Source organism: Neofelis nebulosa, chromosome 13, assembly GCF_028018385.1.
Source record: "Neofelis nebulosa isolate mNeoNeb1 chromosome 13, mNeoNeb1.pri, whole genome shotgun sequence".
In the NCBI taxonomy this organism is placed as follows: domain Eukaryota; kingdom Metazoa; phylum Chordata; class Mammalia; order Carnivora; family Felidae; genus Neofelis; species Neofelis nebulosa.
Window position 1 is genome coordinate 59,289,740 of NC_080794.1, and position 22,374 is coordinate 59,312,113.

The following is a 22,374-nucleotide window of genomic DNA, read 5'->3' on the forward strand; positions in this document are numbered from 1 at the left end:
CCTTCGGGGTTGTTCTTCTTCTCTCACTTATCCAGCCAGCACTGCAAACTCAAAGAGATTTCACTTTGTCTTTTTCAACTAGCTTACGGTAAAAATATTAGCTCCCTTTGGACTCTGGTAAGCTATAAAAATTTCCAAATTTCTCTTCTTCCAGTGAAACTGGCATTGTCCAAGCTTTCTGGAAAAAAAGCGAAAATGGGTTGAGTAAAGGCACAGCTTTTTTTTCTATCCACTTCACTGCTCAACCACCTTCCATGGCTCCACATTTCCAAAGAACCAAATTCATGGTCCTTAACCTAGCACCTGGACACTTCCTGAGCAAATCTCCAGCTTTCTCATCTTGAAGCCTCTGGTGCCCACTGTACTTTCTCAGTCCTTGATGCCTCCTTCCAAGTCTCCTCTCATTTCAAGTCCTCTTAAGACAGATGGATGATAAACAAGATTCGCTGCATACATATCGTAGAAAGCTCAGCCTTAAAAAGGAAGGAAATGCTGACACCCGCTGCAACACACGTGAACCCTGAGGACATTACGCTAAGTGAGAGAAGCCAGTCACAAAAGACAAATACTGTAGGATTCCACTCATAGGAAGTGCCTGAAGTAGTCAGATTCATGCAAACAGAAGGTACAACGGTGGTGTCCAAAGGCTGGGGGAGGGCGCCATGAGGAGGCAGCGCGGAACGGGTTCCAAGCTTCAGTTTTACAAGAGGGGCTTCTGTGGATGGGTGGTGCTGGTGGCAACCCAACAGGATGGATGCAGCTAATCGCACTGTGTACACTTAAATATGGTTCAGACAGTACATCTTGTGTCAGCTGCAGTTCACAGTTTAAAAAAAAAAAAAAAAAAAGGAAATCCTCCTTCTCCCTGCAAATTTGGAATCTGATCCAGGGCAAGATGAAGTCTGAGAAACCCAGGACCCTTTCTCGTACTTCAGAGGCTGAATTTCACCCAAAATGAGAAGACCCACAGCGAATCTTTTGGAGGCTTATCACCAAACCCTACCGCAGCCAAGCCTCCCACGAGGGCCTCACCGATGGAGGGCCTGGCACCTGACATGCACCATTTCCCTTAACGCTTTAGACCATCTGTGAAGTAGCCATTATCAGCCTCCCTGGACATGTGCAGAAACCAGGGCTTGGAGAGATGGACAACCTGCCTGTGGTCTCAAGGCGGGTCACAGGCAGGGCCTGGACGCCAGTGCTGGTAGGGCGGCACTGCTTTCTGAACCCCAAGCCTTCTCGAATGAGAGGAGCCCTCACTTCCCTGAGCTCTGACCATTTCATCTCAGATAAAAGATGGCATTTGAGCTCGCTCCCTGGACAAGCTAAGGCTGGCCTGGCACCTGCTGATGAGGTTTGCAAACAGAATCATGGGCATGAAGCACCCACTGCATGCCGGTCATGTAGCAGGTGTCTGTGCGGTTTATGACATTGGATCCTCACACCGGCCTTAGACGAGAGGGCTTCTGTCCCCGACTGACAGATGAGAAAACAGGCCTGGAAAGGTTCGGAGACTTGTCTAAGGTCACTTGGGGAGGATGGGGCCAAACCGGGGCTCTCTGGCTCTCGGGAGGCCACCTACCCTAAAGCAAGAACAAATGCACTGCCCCAGAGTAAAAGCCCAGCACCCAGCTCCGTGTTGCTGCTTCCTTTTCATTCTGCTTGTCACCGCTCGCGGCCTTCACCCAGTCACATGTGTCAGCCACCGCAGCAGCATGGGCTCAAGCCCAACAAATGGCCAAGGGAAAGAAGAACAGGTTCCCACAACAGTCAAGCTCACCCTGACGTCAGCCTCCTAAAGCTCATGTGACAGAGAACACCTGGCCAGGTGTGCTTGGGAGCTCATGCATTCTCTCTCTCTCGCTCTCTCTCAGAGCTTTTATTTATCTATTTATCTATTTATTTATTAACGTTTATTTATTTTTGAGAGACAGAGAGACAGACTGCGAGTGGGGGAGGGGCAGAGAGAGAGGGAGACACAGAATCGGAAGCAGGCTCCAGGCTCCGAGCTGTCAGCACAGAGCCTGACACGGGGCTTGAACTCGCGAACCGCGAGATATGACCCAAGACGAAGTCGGACACTCAACTGACTAAGCCACCCAGGGACCCCTCTCTCAGAGCTTTTAGCATTTTTTAAATTAATTTTTTAATGTTTATTTATTTTTTGAGAGAGCGAGAGCAAGGTGGGGAGGGGCAGGGTGGGGGGAAAGAGAAATCCCAAGCAGGCTCTGCACTGTCAGCACAGAGCCCAAGGTGGGGCTCGAACCAATGAACTGTGAGATCATGACCTGAGCTGGAACCAAGAGTTGGACGCTCAACCGAATGAGCCACCCAGGAGCCCCTCGGCATTTTAAAAGCCATGCTTTCCAAAGCACACCGTGCCCCTTTCACCAACTCAAGACTGTAGTCCCTTTGTTTCGGCCACAATGGACCCTCACCCAGGCCTTGCCCAAGAGCCTCTGACCACACGCATGCACTCAGGGTTGATTACCTTTCTCCTCAGACTCCAGGATTTCCTGCAAAACCAGGAATGAGGTGGACTGCTTGGGGGGCTCATTTAACTCCTGTTTCTCTTGGAGCATCTTGTAAACTTCAGATTCTTTGTCGATGACGAGTCCGCTTGGAGGCTGAGAATGGTCTAAGCTGTAAAGAATGTTTGGAAATTCATTAGGACATGTCAGAAGTTAGAAAAAAATCACGAGGCACCCCTTTCCAAGTGAAGACACCCCTGAATCAAAGAGTAGACAGAAAGGATCCCATTGGACAAAGCCCTCTCTTAACTCAGCCGCAGACTTCCCACCGGTAGTATGAGGTGTGTATATTCAGAGCTGGTACTGCTTCAAGGCAGTAAGAGGCTATCTTCTCAAAGAGTTTCAGTAATTCAATTACTATTTGGCCTAATCCCATGGAATGGGAAAGCTCTGCTTCTTTCTTAATTACATAAACAACATTATGTCTAAAGAAAATTTAGAGGAGAAAAAATGTCAACCACAACCTGACCATTGAAAGCTCAGCCGGGTCCCCTCAGTACAGGCCTCATAAATTCTTCTCAATAAAGTGCTGTTCCAATGTGAGGGAGGGGCTGAGGCCTGAGCTCGGTTCCCCAGGGCAGGAAAGGACGGCTCCCCGGGACAGGACGGCTCCCCGGGACAGGACAGGTCGAGCTGGGGCTGCCTCCCCCCAAGGCCTGTCCAGTGAGAAGTCTCTGCTGCCTGGTGTCAGAAGGGGTAACAGGGAGGGAGACCCTAGTCAGCTCTACCTGCAAAGTCTGTCCCGACCCCCCTCCTCAGCAACCCCCACCTCCGCCGCGTGTCCAAGCCACCGCCACCGACCGGCACCACGGACCACCCTCATCACTGGCCCCTGCACTGCCATCCTCTGCCCGGGACAGTCTTATTTCCAAACAGAGGCCACGTGATGTATTAAACACAAGAACTGCACGGTGTTGTGATGTGGCTCCAAGGGTCTCATCTGACTTAGAACCAAATATTTACAGTTCTAATAACAAAATACAAGTTTAATCAAATTCATCTTCTTTGGCATAGACATTCATTACGTAAAGTTGAAAGGCCCTGGAGGATGTGATCTGCTCCCCTCTGCAAGCACACGGCCTGCCACCCCTTGCTCGCTCGGCTCTAGTCACACCAGCCTCCACGCTGTTTCCAGGACACGGCAGCCTTAGACCCTCTGCACTTACTGCTCCCGGTGCCTGGAGTGCTCTCCCTCCAGATCGCCACATGGCTGCTATGTTTCCCTCCTGTCTCTGCTCAGATGTCCCTCCTCAGAGAGGGCTCCCGGTCCCCAACTGAAAACAACCCGCCCACCCCCGCGGTCACCCTCTTCACTCTACGGCATCTTACCCCACTTTATTTCTCACCCTCGTCCTATGAATCCTACATGCATCTGTTTCCTTATTGTCCCTCTCCCCCTAGACAGTGAGCCCCATGAGGACAGGGCCTTGGTCGGTCTTGTTCACCAGTACGTTCTTGACCCTGATCAGTGCATGGCACAGGGCCAGGGCTCAGCCGGTGTGAGGGAAGTGAAGGGCAATTGCCAAAGTGATCGATTTGCTGCACCCTCTCTGCTCCTACGGGGTCACAGGGTACCCTACAGGGTGGCAGGACCTCCCAGGGGTGTGCCAGGGAAATGGCAGCCCAGCCTCCTGGGCCCAGATCAACCTTGTTTCTCAGGCTCAGTTGCTTTTCCAGAAGCTGCCATCCTCTAGGGAAGAGGGACAGTGCGCCCAACGGGGCCAAAGAGCAAACATCAGAAGGACGGACAGTTTACCGATGCAGATGGATAGGTCTATGGGTCTGTGCGCAAGCAGGTTGTAACCTGTGGGTGACAGAGCTCTGTGCTACCCAGCCCGCCAGGCCACCTCCCAGCAGCGGCTCTCAGCAGTCTTTCTCAGCAAATCTAACCACTTTGTCTTTAGGGCTGAAGCCACTCCTCTAAGTGCAAGTGAGTTGTGCCAATGACATTTACTCCCTCATTGCCCGCCCACCCTCCCACCCACTGTGTAATTCGTTCACGTTCCCTCTTAAAAAGAAAACAGGCATCTGGGTAATTATAGGGGTAATCCTCCCCAGGTTACCTCTCCCTCTCCTCTTTCTCTCCCTTTCCCAGTCAGCCTCCCGGTGGGGGGCAGGGGGCACTCGGGGTGCTCAGGTCCCCAGCTGGAAGCAGAGTCAGTCACATCAGTGAAGCTCAAAGATTGAGGGGAGGTCAAAACGGAAGTAGAAAGACGCATCAGCTGGTCACCTGCACTGGCTGCCGTGCAGGGAAGGGAAGCCAGCCACCGGCCCTGTCCACTGCTGCCGGTCCCTGCCTTTGTCTCTCTCCCTCCCGCCCACTGGGGACTGTGGGAGCCCCCCATCCCCCAGGCAGGTGATGGGCCACCTTGAGGAGTGGTCTTTTTTTTTTAAATAGTTTCATGAAGTTGGGGGTTTTTTTGTTTTTTGTTTTTAAATTTAAACCCAACTTAGTTAACTTATGGTGAGAAGTGGTCTTAACCAAGGGCCATTGTCTTCCTCTGGCCACCTCTGAGTTGTATGCCTGATTCTCTGTGAGTCTTGAGTTCTGAGCTTGCCCTGTATAAATATATTACATTATTTTTGATGAATGTTTAATGTTTTTTCCTATTACACTTAGAACTATTTTAAAATCGAGATCAGACCATGGAATGTTCTTGGGAGAATTCTTCCCCTTCTTTGGGGTATGTCGTTATGTCTGGAAGCCACCAAGGGAACGTTAAAAATGACAAAGCTCAAACCACAAGGTCATCACTTACTCTTCCAAGAAACAGTCTTGTAAACTATTTCCGTGATTAAAAAAAAAGGAAAACAATTTACTGTTTATTCTCAAGCAATGATTAGATTGTTCTACCACTTGGCAATTTATAAAACACGATCCATTACCTCATTTCAAGCACTGAGACATATAAGTAAAAAATAATATCCACAAAACAAACGAACAAAGAAGAAAAGAGACAAACCAAAACCTCTTAACTACAGAGAAAAAACTAATGGTTCCTGGTGGGGGGTGGGGTGGGGGGTAGGGGGGGGTGGGCATTGGGTGAAACAGGTGAAGGGGATTAAAAGGACACTTATCATGATCACTAAGTCATGTACAGATTTGTTGAATCACTATATTGTATACCTGAAATTAATATAACACCATATTTAACTACACAGGAATTTAAAAAAAATCAGTATCTTCTTTAAAAAAACAAAACAAATATCCTCAGTTAAAAAAAAAATTGATTCTAGGACAAAAACATACATAAGAAATGGAGCCCAAAAAAGCATATTCTCATTTTTCGTATGTAGTAACAAATGGAAGGACGAATTCTACAGCAATCAGTTACAAAAAGGTAACAGACGAGACTGAGTCACCAGGGAACAAGTAGTTGTGGGGTCGGCTGGGGGGGGGGGGGGGACATTGAAAATTAACCACGTTCTTCTGAGCCCAGTTTTCCCATTTTAATAACAAAATACAAGCTTTTAATCAAACTCTACTCCTTTAAAAAACAAACTCAACGCTGTTGCACTAACCCTATGTTACACACTTGGTTTCCTAGTCCTGGTTTCTCCCCTAGTCACAGTAGTTACTCTTGCTATCAAATGTTTGACGTTTTGTTATCATGTTATCTAAACGTTTCATAGTTTTTCTCACTCTTTCAGATCCCAACCCCGGGACCCCTCTCCCTGTGATAGCCAGGTGTTCAAGGATGCCAGTGGTCCTTGGGACGAGAAGAAACTCCCTATAAGTTTGTCTAGCAGAGGAAGATTCTGGAGGCCAAGCCTGCTACCCCTGTGTGACCCACTAGGCCTGCTCCAGTCAAGAGTAGTGGGGGTGAAGGTCAGAAGGTCAAGGAGGACAGAGAACAGCAGATCCCTGTCTCTGGGGAAGGGATCAGCACAGCGGCCGCGGGATGAAAGTCCGTTCGACGGAAATAATGAGGTGACCAGAGTGGGGACATAAGGGGCTCTTTAATCTTTTTAGAACTTGAACCAGCCCCGGTGCAGCAAGTTGATAATCTGTATATAAATCCCAACTAAAGTAAGGAGGCCACAAGAAGAAAGTTCCCACGCTGATAAAACCTTAATGGCCCAGTTTCTCACATAGTAAGTCAACTTTGGTTCCTCCCTAAAACTGCCTGTGTGTGAGACAAAGTTTGGGACAAAAAGGGGGATTACTTGAATTATAAGAAGCATCCAGCAGAGAGTCAATGTGGGGCTCAAACCCACAAACTGTGAGATCGTGACTTGAGGTGAAACTGGATGCTCAACCGACTGAACCACCCAGGTGCCCCTATATTAGTCATTTCTTAGATTTTTTTAATGTTTGTTTATTTTTGAGAGAGACAGGGTGTGAGCGGGGGAGGGGCAGGGAGAGAGGGAGACACAGAATCCCAAGCAGGCTCTAGGCTCTGAGCTGTCAGCACCCAGTGCAGGGCTCAAACCCAAGAAACGGGAGATCATGACCTGAGCCGAAGTCAGATGCTTAACCGACTGAGCCACCCAAGTGTCCCATTCATTTCTAATGGTCCATCTCCAAAGGGTGGCCTGAGTGGCCTTCAAAGGCCACTGAGATCACATCGAAATCTTTAGCTGCTCCATCATCTTTCTCTTTTTTTTTTTTTAATTTTTTTAAATGTTTATTTATTTTTTGAGACAGAGAGAGACAGTGCATGAACAGGGGAGGGTCGGAGAGAGAGGGAGACACAGAATCCAAAGCAGGCTCCAGGCCCTGAGCTGTTAGCACAGAGCCTGACACAGGGCTCGAACTCACGGACCGTGAGATCATGACCTGAGCTGAAGTCAGACGCTTAATCGACTGAGCCACCCAGGCACCCCCATCTCTCTTAAGTAAACTCTATGCTCAACGTGGGACTTGAACTCATAACCCTGAGATAAAGAGTCACAAGCTCTATGGACTGAGCTGGCCAGGTGCCCCCCAGGCCAGTGGGAGGTCTAGATTTACACACTTGCCAGGCTGTAATGAGGCGCCCCAAGTATCCACTGGGTGGTATCAAAGAAGGGCCAGTAGGGAGCCTTTTTTCATCCTATGCATCTAGAATGAGAAAAGCCTAGGAGAAAGTGAGGACTCTGAGAACCAACCAGTAGTAACAAGGCCACCACTTACTCCAGTGGTCACAGCAGAGGGCACGTGGGTAGCCAGACGTCTCACTCCTGTCCAGCAGTAAGGAATAGGCCTGAGTAACCTCAGTGTCAAGACAGGCAAAGTGGGGAAACTGGACTTCTACCCCTACCTTGGTCAAGACCACTCCTCAAGGTGGCCCATCACCTGCCTGGGGGATGGGGGGCTCCCACAGTCCCCAGTGGGCGGGAGGGAGAGAGACAAAGGCAGGGACCGGCAGCAGTGGACAGGGCCGGTGGCTGGCTTCCCTTCCCTGCACGGCAGCCAGTGCAGGTGACCAGCTGATGCGTCTTTCTACTTCCGTTTTGACCTCCCCTCAATCTTTGAGCTTCACTGATGTGACTGACTCTGCTTCCAGCTGGGGACCTGAGCACCCCGAGTGCCCCCTGCCCCCCACCGGGAGGCTGACTGGGAAAGGGAGAGAAAGAGGAGAGGGAGAGGTAACCTGGGGAGGATTACCCCTATAATTACCCAGATGCCTGTTTTCTTTTTAAGAGGGAACGTGAACGAATTACACAGTGGGTGGGAGGGTGGGCGGGCAATGAGGGAGTAAATGTCATTGGCACAACTCACTTGCACTTAGAGGAGTGGCTTCAGCCCTAAAGACAAAGTGGTTAGATTTGCTGAGAAAGACTGCTGAGAGCCGCTGCTGGGAGGTGGCCTGGCGGGCTGGGTAGCACAGAGCTCTGTCACCCACAGGTTACAACCTGCTTGCGCACAGACCCATAGACCTATCCATCTGCATCGGTAAACTGTCCGTCCTTCTGATGTTTGCTCTTTGGCCCCGTTGGGCGCACTGTCCCTCTTCCCTAGAGGATGGCAGCTTCTGGAAAAGCAACTGAGCCTGAGAAATAGGATGGGATCTGAAACTGGATATTGAAAAAAGGACTGGAGAGTATACTGATGGCAAATAAGCCCATGAAAAGATGTCTGACATCTTTACCCATGAGGAAAGTACAAATTAAAAGCAAAATGAGATATTACTACACACCTATGAGAATGGCTAAAATAAAAAATAGTGACAATACCTAAAGTTAGAGAGGATATGGAGAAACTTGATTATTCAGACATCGTGAGTAGGAATGTAAAATGGTACACTGTACAAAAAACAGTTTAGCAGTTTCTATAAAATTAAACATGTAACTAATTACCTTATGATCCAGCAACTGCACTCCTGGGCATTTCTCCCAAAGAGCTAAAAATTTATGGTTGCCCAAAAACCTGTTCACAAATGTTTATAGTAGCTTTGGGGGTGCCTGGGTAGCTTAGTCAGTTGAACGTCTGACTTTGGCTCAGGTCATGATCTCGCCGTTTGTGAGTTTGAGCCCCACGCTGGGATCTGTACTGACAGCTCAGGACCTAGGCCCTGCTTCAGATTCTAGGTGTCCCTCTCTCTCTGCCCCTCCCCTGCTCACACTCTGTCTCTCTCTCTCTCTCTCAAAAATAAATAAAAACATAAAAAAATATTTATAGCAGCTTTATTTATAACAGCAGAAAAACAGACACAACCCAGATGTTCTTCACTGGGTGAATGGTTAAACTGTGGTCCATCTGTACCACGGAATAAAGATAAATTAGGATACAGCGATCAGACAGAAGATCAATAAGGAGACACAGGTTTTGAATCACACTGCAGACTGGACTGTGACGGACTATAAAACACTCCATCCAACAACAGCAGAATACTCATTCTGCTCAAGTGCACGTGGAATATTCTCCAAGACAGAACTTGTGTTAGGCCACAAAGCATGAGAAAAAATTTAAAGTCTTAAATTTAGGAAGACTGAAATCATCAAGTATCTTTTCTGACCATGATGGAATGAAACAAGAAATCAAGAGCAGAAGGAAAACCGGAAAATTTACGAATATGTGGAAATTAAACAATACACTCCTGAATAACCAATGGGACAAAGAAGAAATCACAAGGGAAATTAGAAAATATTGAGACAAATGAAAATGAAAAACATGGGGCGCTTGGGTGGTTCAGTCGGTTAAGAGTCAGACTTCAGCTCAGGTCATAATCTCACAAATTTGTGAGTTCGAGCCTGCATCATGCTCTCTGCTGTCAGCACAGAGCCTGCTTTGGATCCTCTGTCCCCCTTTCTTTCTGCCCCAATCCGCTTACTCTCTTTCAAAATGGATAAACTTTTTTAAAAATCAGCAAAAAATATAAATAAATAAATAATAAAAGTACATCTTAAAAAAAGAAAATGAAAAAATAACATACCAAAACTTATGGGATGTGGCAAGCTGAGAAGGGACTTTATAGCTATAAATACCTAATTAAAAAAAGAAGAGAGATCTCAAGTAAGCAAACTTTATATCTCAAGGGAGAAGAAAAGAACTAAAGCCAAAGTTAGCAGAAGGAAGGAAATAATAAAGAGCAGAGCACAAATAAACAAAATAGTGGAGAGAAAAACAATGGAAAACCATCAACAAAACTAAGAGTTTGTGTTTTTTTGTTTTGTTTTGTTTTAAGATCAACAAAATTGGGGCACCTGGGTGGCTCAGTCAGTTAAGCATCCAACTTCGGCTCAGGTCACAATCTCACAGTTTGTGAGTGCTGACAGCTCAGAGCCTGGAGCCTGCTTCAGATTCTGTCTCCTTCTCCCTCTGCCCCTCCCCCACTTGCACTCTGTCTCTTTCAAAAATAAACTTAAAAAAAAAAAAAAATTAGGGGTGCCTTGGTGGCTCAGTAGGCTGAGTGTCCAACTTCAGCTCATGTCATAATGTCATGGTTTGTGGGTTTGAGCCCAGCATTGGGCTCTGTGCTGACAGCTTAGAGCCTGGAGCCTGCTTCAGATTCTGTCTGTCTCTCTTTGCCCCTCTCCCGCTCACACTCTGTCTCTCAAAAATAAACATTAAAAAATAAATTAAAAAAAAATAAACATCAACAAAACTGACAAACTCTTAGCTAGACTAAGAAAAAGAGGGAAGACCAAAATAACAAAAAAATCAGAAATGAAAGAAGAGGCATTACAATGAATATGACAGAAATAAAAAGGATCTTAAGAGATCTTTATGAACAATATGCACAAACTGGATAAGCTAGAAGAAACAGATAACTCCTAGAAACATACAACCTAACAAGATGGAGTCATGAAAGGAAAAAACCTGGACAGACCTATAATAAAATAACAAGGTTGACTCAGTAATCAAAAATCTCTCAACAACAAAAAACTCAGGACTAGATGGCTTCATTGGAGAAATCTACCAAACAGTTAAAGAAGAATTGACACCAATTCCAAATAACTCAAGAGGAGGGAACACTTCCAAACTCATTCTATGAGGCCAGCATTACCCTGAAACCAAAACCAGACAAAGGTACCACAGAAAAATAAAACTACAGACCATTATTCTCAATGAGCATTGATGCAAAATCCTCAGTAAATGGAATTCAACAGCACATTAAAATGACTATACGCCATGACTAAGTTGGATTTATTTCTAGAATGCAAAGATGACTCAACATACAAAAATCAATCAATGTAGGGACACCTAGATGGCTCAGTTGATTAAGCGTCTGACTCTTGGTTTCGGCTCAGGTCATGATCTCCCGATTTGTGAGTTTGGGCTCTGCGCTGACAGTGCGGAGCCTGCTTGGGATTCTCTCTCTGTGCCCCGAACCCTCTTGCACTCTCTCTCTCTCTCTCAAAATAAGTAAATAAACTTAAAAGAAAAAAAAGTCTTGTTAAAAAAAAATCAATCTAATACACTTCATTAATGGAACAGAAGACAGAAACCACAAGAGCATCTCAATAGTTAAAAAAAAAAAATTGATAAAACTCAACATATTTTCATGATAAAAACACTAAGCAAATCAGAAATAGAAAGAAATTACTTCAACATAATAAAAGCCATGTATGCCAAGACCACACCTAACATCATACTTAACTGGTAAAAAATTGAAAGTTTTTCCTCTAAGATCAGGAATAAGACAAGGATATCTACTCTTCTTTTTAAATTTTTTAAAATGTTTATTTATTTTTGAGAGAAAAAGAGAGAGCACAAATAGGGGAGGAACAGAGAGAGAGGGAGACACAGAATCCAAAGCAGGCACTAAGCTCTGAGCTGTCAGCACAGAGACCGACATGGGCCTTGAACCCATGAACTGTGAGATCATGACCTGAGCTGGTTGGTTGCTCAACAAACTGAGGCACCCAAGACGCCCCAATATCTACTCTTACCACTTCTATTCAACATAGTACTAGAAGTCTTAGCCTAAGCAATTAGGCAAGAAAAGGAATAAAAATTATTCAAATTGGAAAGGAAGAGTAAACTTACCTGTTTATAAATGATCTTATATGTAGAAAATCTTAAAGATTTTCCACAATAAAAAAATTTTTATTTCCACAAATAAAAACATTGAAACATTATTAGAATGAAGGAATTCAGCAAAGCTGCAGGACATAAAATCAACACACAAAAATCAACTGTGTTTCTATACACTGACAATGAACAATCCACAAAGAAAATTAAAAAACAATCCCATTTACAATAGCATCAAAAGAATAAAATCTTTGAGAATAAACTTAACCAAAGAGATGAAGACTTGTACACTGAAAACTATAAAACACTGATGAAAAAAATCAAAGAGGACACAAATAAATGGAAAGATATCCATGTTTATGGACTGGAAGGACTAATAATGTTAAAACGTCCAGGGGCACCCAGCTGGCTTAGTCAGTAGAGCATGTGACTCTTAATCTTGGGGTTGTAAATTTGAGCCCCACATTGGGTGTAGAGATTACTTTTAAAAATTTTTAAATGTCCACGTTACTGAAAGCAATCTACAGATTCAGTGCGAGCCCTATCAAAAATTCGACGGTTTTTTTTGTTTTTTTTTGTGGAAATAGAAAAAAGCATCCTAAAATTCATATAAAATCTTAACGGGACCCCAAACAGCCAACACAATCTTGAGAAAGTAAAGCAAAACCAGAGGTATCACATTTCCTGATGTCAAAACATAATATAAAAGCTACAGCAACCAAAACAGTGTGGTACTTGCATAAAGACAGACATAAAGATCAATGGAAGAAAATACAGAACCCAGAAAAAAACCCTGGCAAATAGGGTAAAAATGATCTTTGATAAGGATGCCAAGAATACACAATGCAGAAAGGACTGTCTCTTCAATAAATGGTTTGAGAAAACTGGGTATCTGTATATAAAAGAATGAAAATGGACCTTTATCTCACCATAAATAAATCCGCTAAAAAATTGACTAAAGACTTCATGAAAGACTTAAAATCATAAAAATCCTAGAAGAATACATAGAGGTAAAGCTTTCTGACATTAGTCTTGGAAATGATTTCTTGAATTAACACCAAAGGCACGGGCAACAAAATCAAAATTAGACAAGTGGGAGTATTTAAACTTTTTAAGAACAAACTTCTAAACACCAAAAGAAGCAATTAACAGAGTGAAGAGGCAATCTGTGGAATGGGAAAAATATTTGCAAACCATATATTTGATAAGGAGTTAATATCCAGAGTATGTAAAGGACTCCTACAACTCCATGACAAAAAACCCAAATAACCTGATTTTTAAAATGAGCAAAGGGTGTGAATACACATTTCTCCAAGAAGATACATACTGGCCAGCAACAATACGAAAAGTTATAGAATAGCTGCTACCAAAAAACAACACACACACACAAAAACAAAAAAACAACCATCCAAAACGAAACCAAAAACCAAGACCCAAATGAACCACAAATGTTGGTAAGGATGGAGAAACTGGAACCCTGTGCACTGTTGGTGAGAATGCAAAATAGCACAGTGCTATGGAAAACACTATGGAGGTTCCTCAAAAAAGAAAAAAGAAAATTACCATATGACCCAGAAATCCTGTTTTTGGGTATCTAACCAAAAGAATTAAAATCAGGATCTCAAAACGATATTTGCACACTCACGGTCATTGCAACATTATTCACAATAGCTGAGGGGTGGAAGCAACGTAAATGCCCATTGACAGATGAGTGGATAATCAAAGTGTGGTACAGACAGACGGTGGAAGATTATTGAGCCTTAAAAAAAAAAAAAGCAACTGTCACATGCTGCAACATGGATGAATCTTGATGACATTATGCTGAGTGACACAAACCAGTCACAATACAACAGATAGCTGCGTACTTCTACTTATATGAGGTACCTAAAATACTCACTCTTAGAAACAGCGCAGGAAGGGAAGAGCAGGGTTGTTCAATGGATACAGAATTTGTTTTGCAAGAAAAAGTTCTAGAGATCTGTTGCACAAAGATGTGCGTATAGTTACCAGTCCTGTACACTTAAAAAATGGTTAAGATGGTAGATTTTATTTCTTTTTTTTTTTAAGATTTATTTTTAAGTAATCTCTATACCCAACATGGGCTTGAACTCACAACCCTGAGATCAAGACTGAGCCAGCCAGGTGCCCGTAAGATGGTATATTTTAAGTATTTTTACTACAATGAAAAAAAAAATCCTTAGAACAGGAAAAAAAAAAGTTACTATTGGTACAACCTGAATAAATCAAATAAATCTCCAGTGAACGATGCTAAGTTAAAAAAAAAAACAAAAGCCAATTCCAAAAAGTCACATCTTATAGGATTCCATCAATATAACGTTCTTGAAATAATAGATAACAGATAGCAGATTAGGGGGTTACCAGAGGTTAAGGAGGGTGGGAGGAGTTGTGTGTGGCCATAAGAGGTGACATGAGAGATCCCTGTGGTGATGGAAATCCTCTCTCTTGCCCGTATCGATGCCAACATTTCAGTTTTGATACTGTACTATATAGTTTTCAAGGTGGTACCACTGAAGGGGACGGGGTAAAGGGTATAGAGGACCTCTATTATTTCCTATAACTGCATGTGAATCTACAATTAAGATAAACAGTTTAATTATGTTTCCCCACATGATGGAAGTTAAGCGTTAATTGGAAATAATGTAGACATAGATTTTTAGTGCTTGCTATTTATGCAAGTGGGGGTGAAGGATGCAGGTTGACTCAGAAAAACTCTTCATGTCTGAGATGCCTCAACTTGGTTACCCCACTGTTCACCAAAAAATGCAGTACTGAGAAGCCTTACATAATCATTTTTGGAAAAGGAGCCTAACCAGAATGCTCCCTACGTTTTAGTCTTCAAAGGCCTGGATGTTGGACCTGTAATAAGAAACCAGAGGAGTAATTATGGGCACCAGGAGAGGACTCCAGACTCCCGAGCCAATTTTCTGTGGGCCGAGGGCAAGTTTAGCTAGGTGGCAAACAGCCACCTTCATGATAGAGATTTTCTTCCCATCCAGCTGTGAACGCGTCAGGATTAATACCATCCCTCTGATATCATCTGAATAGAGAACAATGCATCCCTTTATTCCCCCTGCACCTGCTTAGATACAGGCCTCGTGAGTATATGGGGAGATCTCCTGAGAACACAAGTTGGAAGAGTTAGTATGTTTGGACTACTGTGTTGGTGAAGGGAGCCCAACCAATCATTCCATGAAGAGGCCACCACTCCATCAGGAAGGTGATGAATGGTGCTGGTTGGCAGGACTGAAGCCACAATGCTGGAAAGAAAGAAGTCTACCATAAGTCACAGCAAAATCTTCTCCATAATGTTTATCTGCATGCTTCTGCTCTTCTGGAGGCCCCAGTACTCAGAAGTGATGGGTATGGAGTCCTCATGGGCAGTGAAATCAGGAATAACTGGCATTCACTGAGCACCTGCCAGAGGCCAGGTGCTGTGCTGGGTGCTATTTGCACACCTCAGCGCATTCTCTGAATAGCCTGCTGATGAGGTAGGTCATTTAGGTGCATTAGCACACCTGAGAGATGGGGGGGGGGGCTGAGTCTCAGAGAGGTTACATGGTCTGCCTAAGAAGCCCAGTTGGAATTCAAGGGCCCTCTATCTACGAAGCCTGTACCTCTGGGAAAGTATTAAGCAGCATCACATCTACAAGGAAATACAGGCTCTGAATCACCAGAAAATGGCTACAGCCCCTAAAATCAGTTGAAAGAGGTCAGAAGGCAGGTGAAAGCTTTCGTTTGAACACAGCAACATTTCCTCCACCCACCTGGTACACAGAAGGCACTCAATAAATGAGTGTTAGGCTGAACTGACCTAAAGGCTCTCCCAGTCAGCTGTGTGTGCGCTGGGAGCACAGGCGGCGGATAGTGCCCTCTCGCCCTCCATCCTAGTTTAGTTTGGAAGCAGCAAAGCGGTCTGTATCGTCACGTGGGGACGCGGCCCCTAGGACGCCCTGTGAGACACGGAGCCACACACACACTAGGCTGCTTTGAAGTGCATGGGACAAAGAAACTCAGAGTGAGCCCCAGGGAATCAGTGATGACCTCAGACACAAAGTATGAAGAGAGCCAATTGTGGAGCCTCTGAATTTTACAGACTAAACAGTGGGGGTGAGTGAGTGCCTGGGACTTCTGCTGACTGAGCAAGCAAGTTACCCCGCGGCTGCTGGGTATGCAGGACAATCCTTCTCTGAGAATGCACAAGTGGCTGCTCTAGAAGCAGGCTAGTAAGCAGAGCCCCACGACGGACAGCATGGCCCTTTCGGTCACTATCTTTGCCACAGGCTGCTGGTATTCCCACTGTTTCTGGATTCATCTTCAAAGAGTTTGAGATGAGGCAGAAGCTCGGCCCCCTATGCGGAGAAAATCTCGAAGGAGATTCTTGGTACAAGACTCAGAGCCTGCTGCAGCCAGGGCACGGGGGCTGGAGGAAAGGCTTGCAAGTGTCCAGACAGTTTCAGACTTAATTGTTTCAGATTGGAGGCGGAGAGCTGGCAGGAGCATGAAAGGAGAAAGAAGACATTAATGAAGGAATAACCGCCAAGGCCATACTAAAAATACTTCCCAGGCACATATTTCTCCCAATGCATAGCAGCTCTTTCAATTAAGGATGTGTCATTTCCTGGGTTATTAAATCCAGATCGCAGAACATTCCACTCTAGGACAGTAAAAGAGGGTCACGTTCTCAGCCTCCACCAGTACCAAAGCAGCAAAGAACAGGGATCATGGCCCTTGATGTTCCTGTCACTCGGCTCCCAATGGAGCTGCATGAAAGCAAGGTTCCCTTCAGGGTGTGTCTGTGGAAAGCTCGGGGGTCCCGGCACGGCGCTCTTTCTCAGATACCCCCAAATTCCCCTGTAGTCACTTTGAAGGACATCATCACCTCAAGCAACTGGCTTGAGGCACTGCAGGAGTCAGAATTTGGGGGAAGAAGACATCAGTAGCCACTTTGCCTCAGTTACTACAATAAACGTCAATAACCTTGAACATCTTGTAAAGCCAAAGGCATCTGGCAAAAAGTCTCCCCTACCAGACACTAAGAAACTTAAAAGGAAATCGCAGAGCCTTTTGGCGCTGGGCACAGGGACCTGCATGCAGTGGCTACCCAGTAATGTCCATCTCCCTTTTCAGGGAGGGGGTGCTATATGCACGGTAGGACCAAGGAGCCCTTGACAGGGATCCCCATGACAGCCCTTTCTGAACAGTTAAGTAGTCTGGAAACTCTCATGCCTTAACTCTCACCTAACCTGCCTCTGAAGCAACGGGTCTACAATTTACTCACTCTAAGAGCCGAGCAGACTCTTGTTAAAGGTAAATTGGGAAGAAACTGAACAGCAAAATGGGCTTTAGGGCTAATGTAAGAACTGAGGATTCTAAGTGGGAAAGATCCTTAGAGATTGGACAAGGTTTGGACCACATGGTATTTTCCAACAAATGTGACTGTCACCAACATTTATAAATCAGGGGGTTTCAGAGGCACCTGGGTGGCTCTGTTGGTTAAGTGTCTGACTTCAGCTCGGGTCATGATCTCACAACTCTGTGAGTTCAAGCCCCACATCAGGCTCTGTGCTGACAGCTCAGAGTTTGGAGCCTGCTTCAGATTCTATGTCTCCCTCTCTCCCTCTGCCCCTCCCCTGCTCATACTCTGTCTCTCTCTCTCTCTCTCTAAAATAGAAACATTAAAAAAAATTGGGGGGGGGGCACATGGGTGGCTCAGTCGGTGAAGTGGCCGACTTTGGCTCAGGTCATAATCTCACAGTCTGTGAGTTCGAGCCCCGCGTCAGGCTCTGTGCTGACAGCTCACAGCCTGGACCCCACTTCAGATTCTGTGTCTCCCTCTCTCTCTCTCTCTCTCTCTTTCTCTGACCCTCCCCCACTCACACTCTGTGTTTCACTCTCTCTCAAAACGAAATAAACATTAAAAAATTTGTTTTTAATAAAAAACAATTTTTTTTAAATCAGGGGGTTTCAGATAAAAAGAGGCTTTCTGGGAGCTTCTGTTTCAGTGAAATTAATTAGCAGGAATTAATTAATGAGCAGAGCTGCTGGAACCACTCTGGGCTACTGCACATCCAGCTGCTTACAGGCCACTCTGCTCCCTTTGTCTGCACTCTGAGCTCTGCCCTCAGGTCCTTATCTTCCCTGCCACATTTGGGCATGGGAGGTGGCAACTTGGGACCTAGTCTGTCCCCTTTTAACCCACAGAGAGAGAACTGGTCCCCCCTCCTATTCTCCATCCTCAAACCCAGTTCCTTTGCTGTGGGTTGCAGTATCCCCAGTGTTTCCAGATTCATCTTCAAAGAGTCCAGGATGGAGCGGACACTGGGCCTCCTATGCTGGGAAGACAGAGGATACTCTGGATAAAAACTGAGATTGGTGACAGGAGGGGACAGGCCTCCCCAGCCCTGAGAAAGCTGTTTCCTTAGAACTCTCTACCCTGTCCACCTGCAGCCCTCCTCTCCCCTGTGTCTGCCCCAGATCAGAACCGGTTCCAACAGACACACATTTATATCCTCACAAACTTCTATTATTTCCAGTGGGCCACTGTAGGGAAAAAAGCAGACGCTGGTTCCCAAACATTTCATCATGAAGTACTCATCCTTTGTTCAGATCAGATGGTGAACACAAGCAGAAACCCCAAACTATAAATACTAAAGAATATCTCAGGGGGCACCTGGGTGGCTCATTCAGTGGAGTGTCTGACTCTTGATTGCGGCTCAGGTCATGATCTCATGGTTCGTGAGTTCGAGCTCTGTGTCGGGCTCTGTGCTGCCAGTGCAGAGCCTACTTGGGATATTCATTCTCTCTCTCAAAACAAAAATATCTCAGGAATCAGTAGGGCTGTCAAAGAGGGAATATGCTCACTGAGAAGATGACGATGACCAGAGAAATCAGGGAAATAACAATGTCAGTCTTGGTGAATAATTGATTAGTTTGTGCCAGATATGGTACCAGACGCTTTACATGTTACTTCTTATGTTCACAACAACCCCATACGGCAGGTGGTATTTGCCCCTTTTTCAGAGATAATGGAAAATGAATGCAGAACAGTGCTAAAGTAGACGGTTTTCTCTCTGGGTTGGTGGCTCGACCTCTTCCCACCCGTCTGGATGAACCTGGTCCTGCCATGCGCAGCCTTTTCCAGGACTGGCCTGTGGGGGGATCCAAGGGCCTACTTACGCTCTGCCATTCGTCTCTTGCCCGCTGGCTGCTGTCTTGGACTCCAAGGCGTTGTTGAAGTTGGAGATGTTTTCAGAGGAATAGAGGCCAGCTGGATTGTTGTACTGGTTTGTGATGACCCTGGGGGCAGAGCTGGTGGCCGGTGAGGCGGTAAAGGGCACGGCACTCCGGTTGTGGGCACTCCCTATGTGTGGGACCTCCTGTAGGCAGAGATCAGAGGAGATCAGTGCACACCCCCGAGAGACACTGCAGGCTGAGTGCCAGAAAGAAAGGTGTTCTGTTGAGCTGTGGTAGCCCTGGTTCAACACCAAACTTCAACTGAGGGGCTCTGACGTGCCCACCAGACATGCAGGCAACGACCCACCAACCGACCAACCGACTGGCGGGGGGGGGGGGGGGGGGGGGGGGGGGGGGAGAATCTCCAGCTGGGCATGTGGGTTTCGCATGCCAGCTCCACCTTGTTCTCCCTGGAGGCCCAGTCAAAGCCTAATCTGCTGCTAGGCACCCCCTGGGCATAACACCTCTAGATGCCTTGGGCTGTCATGATCCAAGCTTGGGCTGAAACTCCCTTTCAGAGTACATTCCAAAGGGATTACGGTACAAGGAGGAGAACAGGCAGGCTCTTGGGGCCTGGGTCAGTGCAGAGCAGGAGATGATAAAAGGTAGAGACAAACTTCCTAGAACTGAGGGGATTAGACAAGCAAGATAAGAAGCCCACGGGGCCACCGGGCAAAGCAGCTGCTGAGGAGGCAGAGGTGGTTCAGGGCTCCAGCAGGAAGGGGTAAAGGGAGTTCAGGATCTGCAGTTTCTCTAGAAGGACAAGGCTGCCCAGATGGAAGGCTACGCGATACCTGTTACAGGGGCGGTGCCTGGGGGGAGCTGACGGAGAGGACTTTGATCTCCTCTGGGCTCATCGCCCCCCTCTTTCTGTAATTTGAGACAGTGCCCTCCACCCCTTCCCTGGACTGCCAGGAGCCAAGGATAATTCCTACAGCTCCAGAGCTCATTGCGTCTTTGCAAACAACCTCCCCCCCCCCCAAACTTTCTAAACTAACATTCCTGGTTTTAAAAATCATGGATTTTTCTGACAACTCAATCAGGAAGGTGCTTTCTGCACGAATGTCCTGGACCCACCCGATAACACACTTTGTGCAGCTACTAAACTCAACATGCATCATATTTTCTGTGTTTCCCAACACAGAACCTTCCTGAACGCTGGTCCCCTTCTTAACACTCAGGCCCAGAAGAACTGATCCCAAAAGATTTCCTTCCAGTCTTCTGTCTGTTGCTCCTTTTTTTTTTTTTTTTTTTTTTTTTTTAAATGTTTATTTATTTTTGAGACAGAGAGAGACAGAGCATGAACAGGGGAGGGTCAGAGAGAGAGGGACACACAGAATCCGAAGCAGGCTCCAGGCTCCCAGCTGTCAGCAGAGAGCCCGACACGGGGCTTGAACTCACGGACCGTGAGATCATGACCTGAGCCGAAGTCGGCCGCTTAACCGACTGAGCCACCCAGGCACCCCCCTTTTTTTTTTCTTAATCTCTCTTTCACTGAAACGTTGTCTTTCACGCTTTCTTAGAATACATTACAATGAAAAGTAACAATTTAATTCACTGTGTACTGAGAGAGAGAGAGCTTGAGCATGTGCACACAAGCAGGGGAGGGGCAGAGAGAGGGGGACAGAGGATCTGAAGCAGGCTCTGTGCTGACAGCTGATGCGGGGCTCAGACTCACAAACTGTGAGATCACGGCCTGAGCTGAAGTCAGACTCTCACCTGACTGAACCACCTAGGCGCCCCTCACTGGGTACTGATTAAAAATAAAAGAAAATAGTTTTATGATTGAGATTTTTCACTATTCAGATAGGCTTCTCTTCGACAAGTCAGAACCAGTGAGGTTTTAATGTATAAGTTACATTGAGTGGACTTTGTCCACACTGGACAAAAGCTAAGTACACACAGATCATTCACAAAAGGGGAAGTATAACTAGTTAAGAAAATGACTTTAGCAGGGATACCCGGGTGGCTCAGGCCAACTTTGGCTCAGGTCACAATGTCACAGCTCATGAGTTAGAGCCCTGCACTGGGCCCTCTGCTGTCAGTGCAGAGCCCGCTTCAGATCCTGTTTCCCTCTCTCTCGCCCCTACCCCACTCATTTTCACTCTCTCTCTTCCCCCCAAAATAAACAAAAAAAAAAAAAAATGATTTTAAATCAGTAATCAAAGCATGGTTAAGTAAATCTTATGGCACAACTACCATGAGGAATAATACATAGTCGTTAACAGCAGGGGACTTGCAGATGGTTGGTGGCCTGGGACTTTGGCCCACGTCAGTGGCTGCCCTACAGCACTGCAGGACAGACCCACAGCTGCAGCCAGGGACGCAGTTCCGTCGTCACCTCCGTCTCCACAGCAATTCCAAGGAGCAGCATAGGATGCTGAGCACCAAGGAAGATTCCTATTTTTCTGTTTTGGCTCCATTTTTCCCATTATTTCCTCTCTGGCTTTGGGCAAGTTATACCTCTCTGAGGCCATTTCTCATCTTTACATGGAAGTAAGTAAAGCTTTCTCTCACAAGCACTTGGTATGACCTATCAGTGTACCAACGACAGTGACTGCCACAAAGCAGACATTCAGTCAGTGTCCGGTCCCTTCTCCCTCCCCCAGACACACATTTCCAATTAGAATGGAGAGTCAATAGAAAATTATTCCGGTTGGACGTTCTCCTTTTTCACTTTATAGAGAATCTTCTGAGAATACATCCGTTTTGTACTTAAAAGGAGTATCTCTAACCCCATGTGAATACTGGTCTTTCCAGAAGTCAGGCGGTTAATTCAGGGCCTGCCTCTGGAATGGATGATGTAATTGTTTGGGCTTTGTATTTATCAGTCTCCAAGGAAACTGAATAATGAGGAAATATAAACTAGGTGTGTGACTACCCTGACCTCAGATAAGCCGGGGTGGTGGCTGGCATTACATGAACTAACAGATCTTTTAATTATAGATGAACTCTGTTCTTACTCATTCTTTTATTTTAGAATGACTGGAAGTGAAAGGTTTTGGGAAAAGGAGAGTGGGAAGTTTTTCATAGGAACAAAGAATTACTGAATCAAAAGAAAAATATACTCAAGTTAGGTGTTAAAGCATCAGAGAATTTTTTAAATTTTTTTTTGAAGAAGAGAACTACCTTCAAAATACTAATACAGGAACCAGACTATAGGCTTAACGATGAAAATTCAAGCATAAG

General features: G+C 45.7%; 1 protein-coding gene across 1 annotated transcript in view; it reads right to left on the reverse strand.

The window, feature by feature from the left end:
• PDLIM1 (PDZ and LIM domain 1) overlaps window positions 1-22,374 on the reverse strand; it is a 47,853-nt gene that overhangs the window by 4,280 nt on the left and 21,199 nt on the right. Inside the window, exons 4-5 of the mRNA XM_058697286.1 lie at window positions 19,129-19,328; window positions 2,492-2,643 (exon numbers count right to left, since the gene is read on the reverse strand). Coding sequence (XP_058553269.1) covers window positions 2,492-2,643; window positions 19,129-19,328 — 352 coding nt within the window. The remainder of the gene's footprint in view (window positions 1-2,491; window positions 2,644-19,128; window positions 19,329-22,374) is intronic.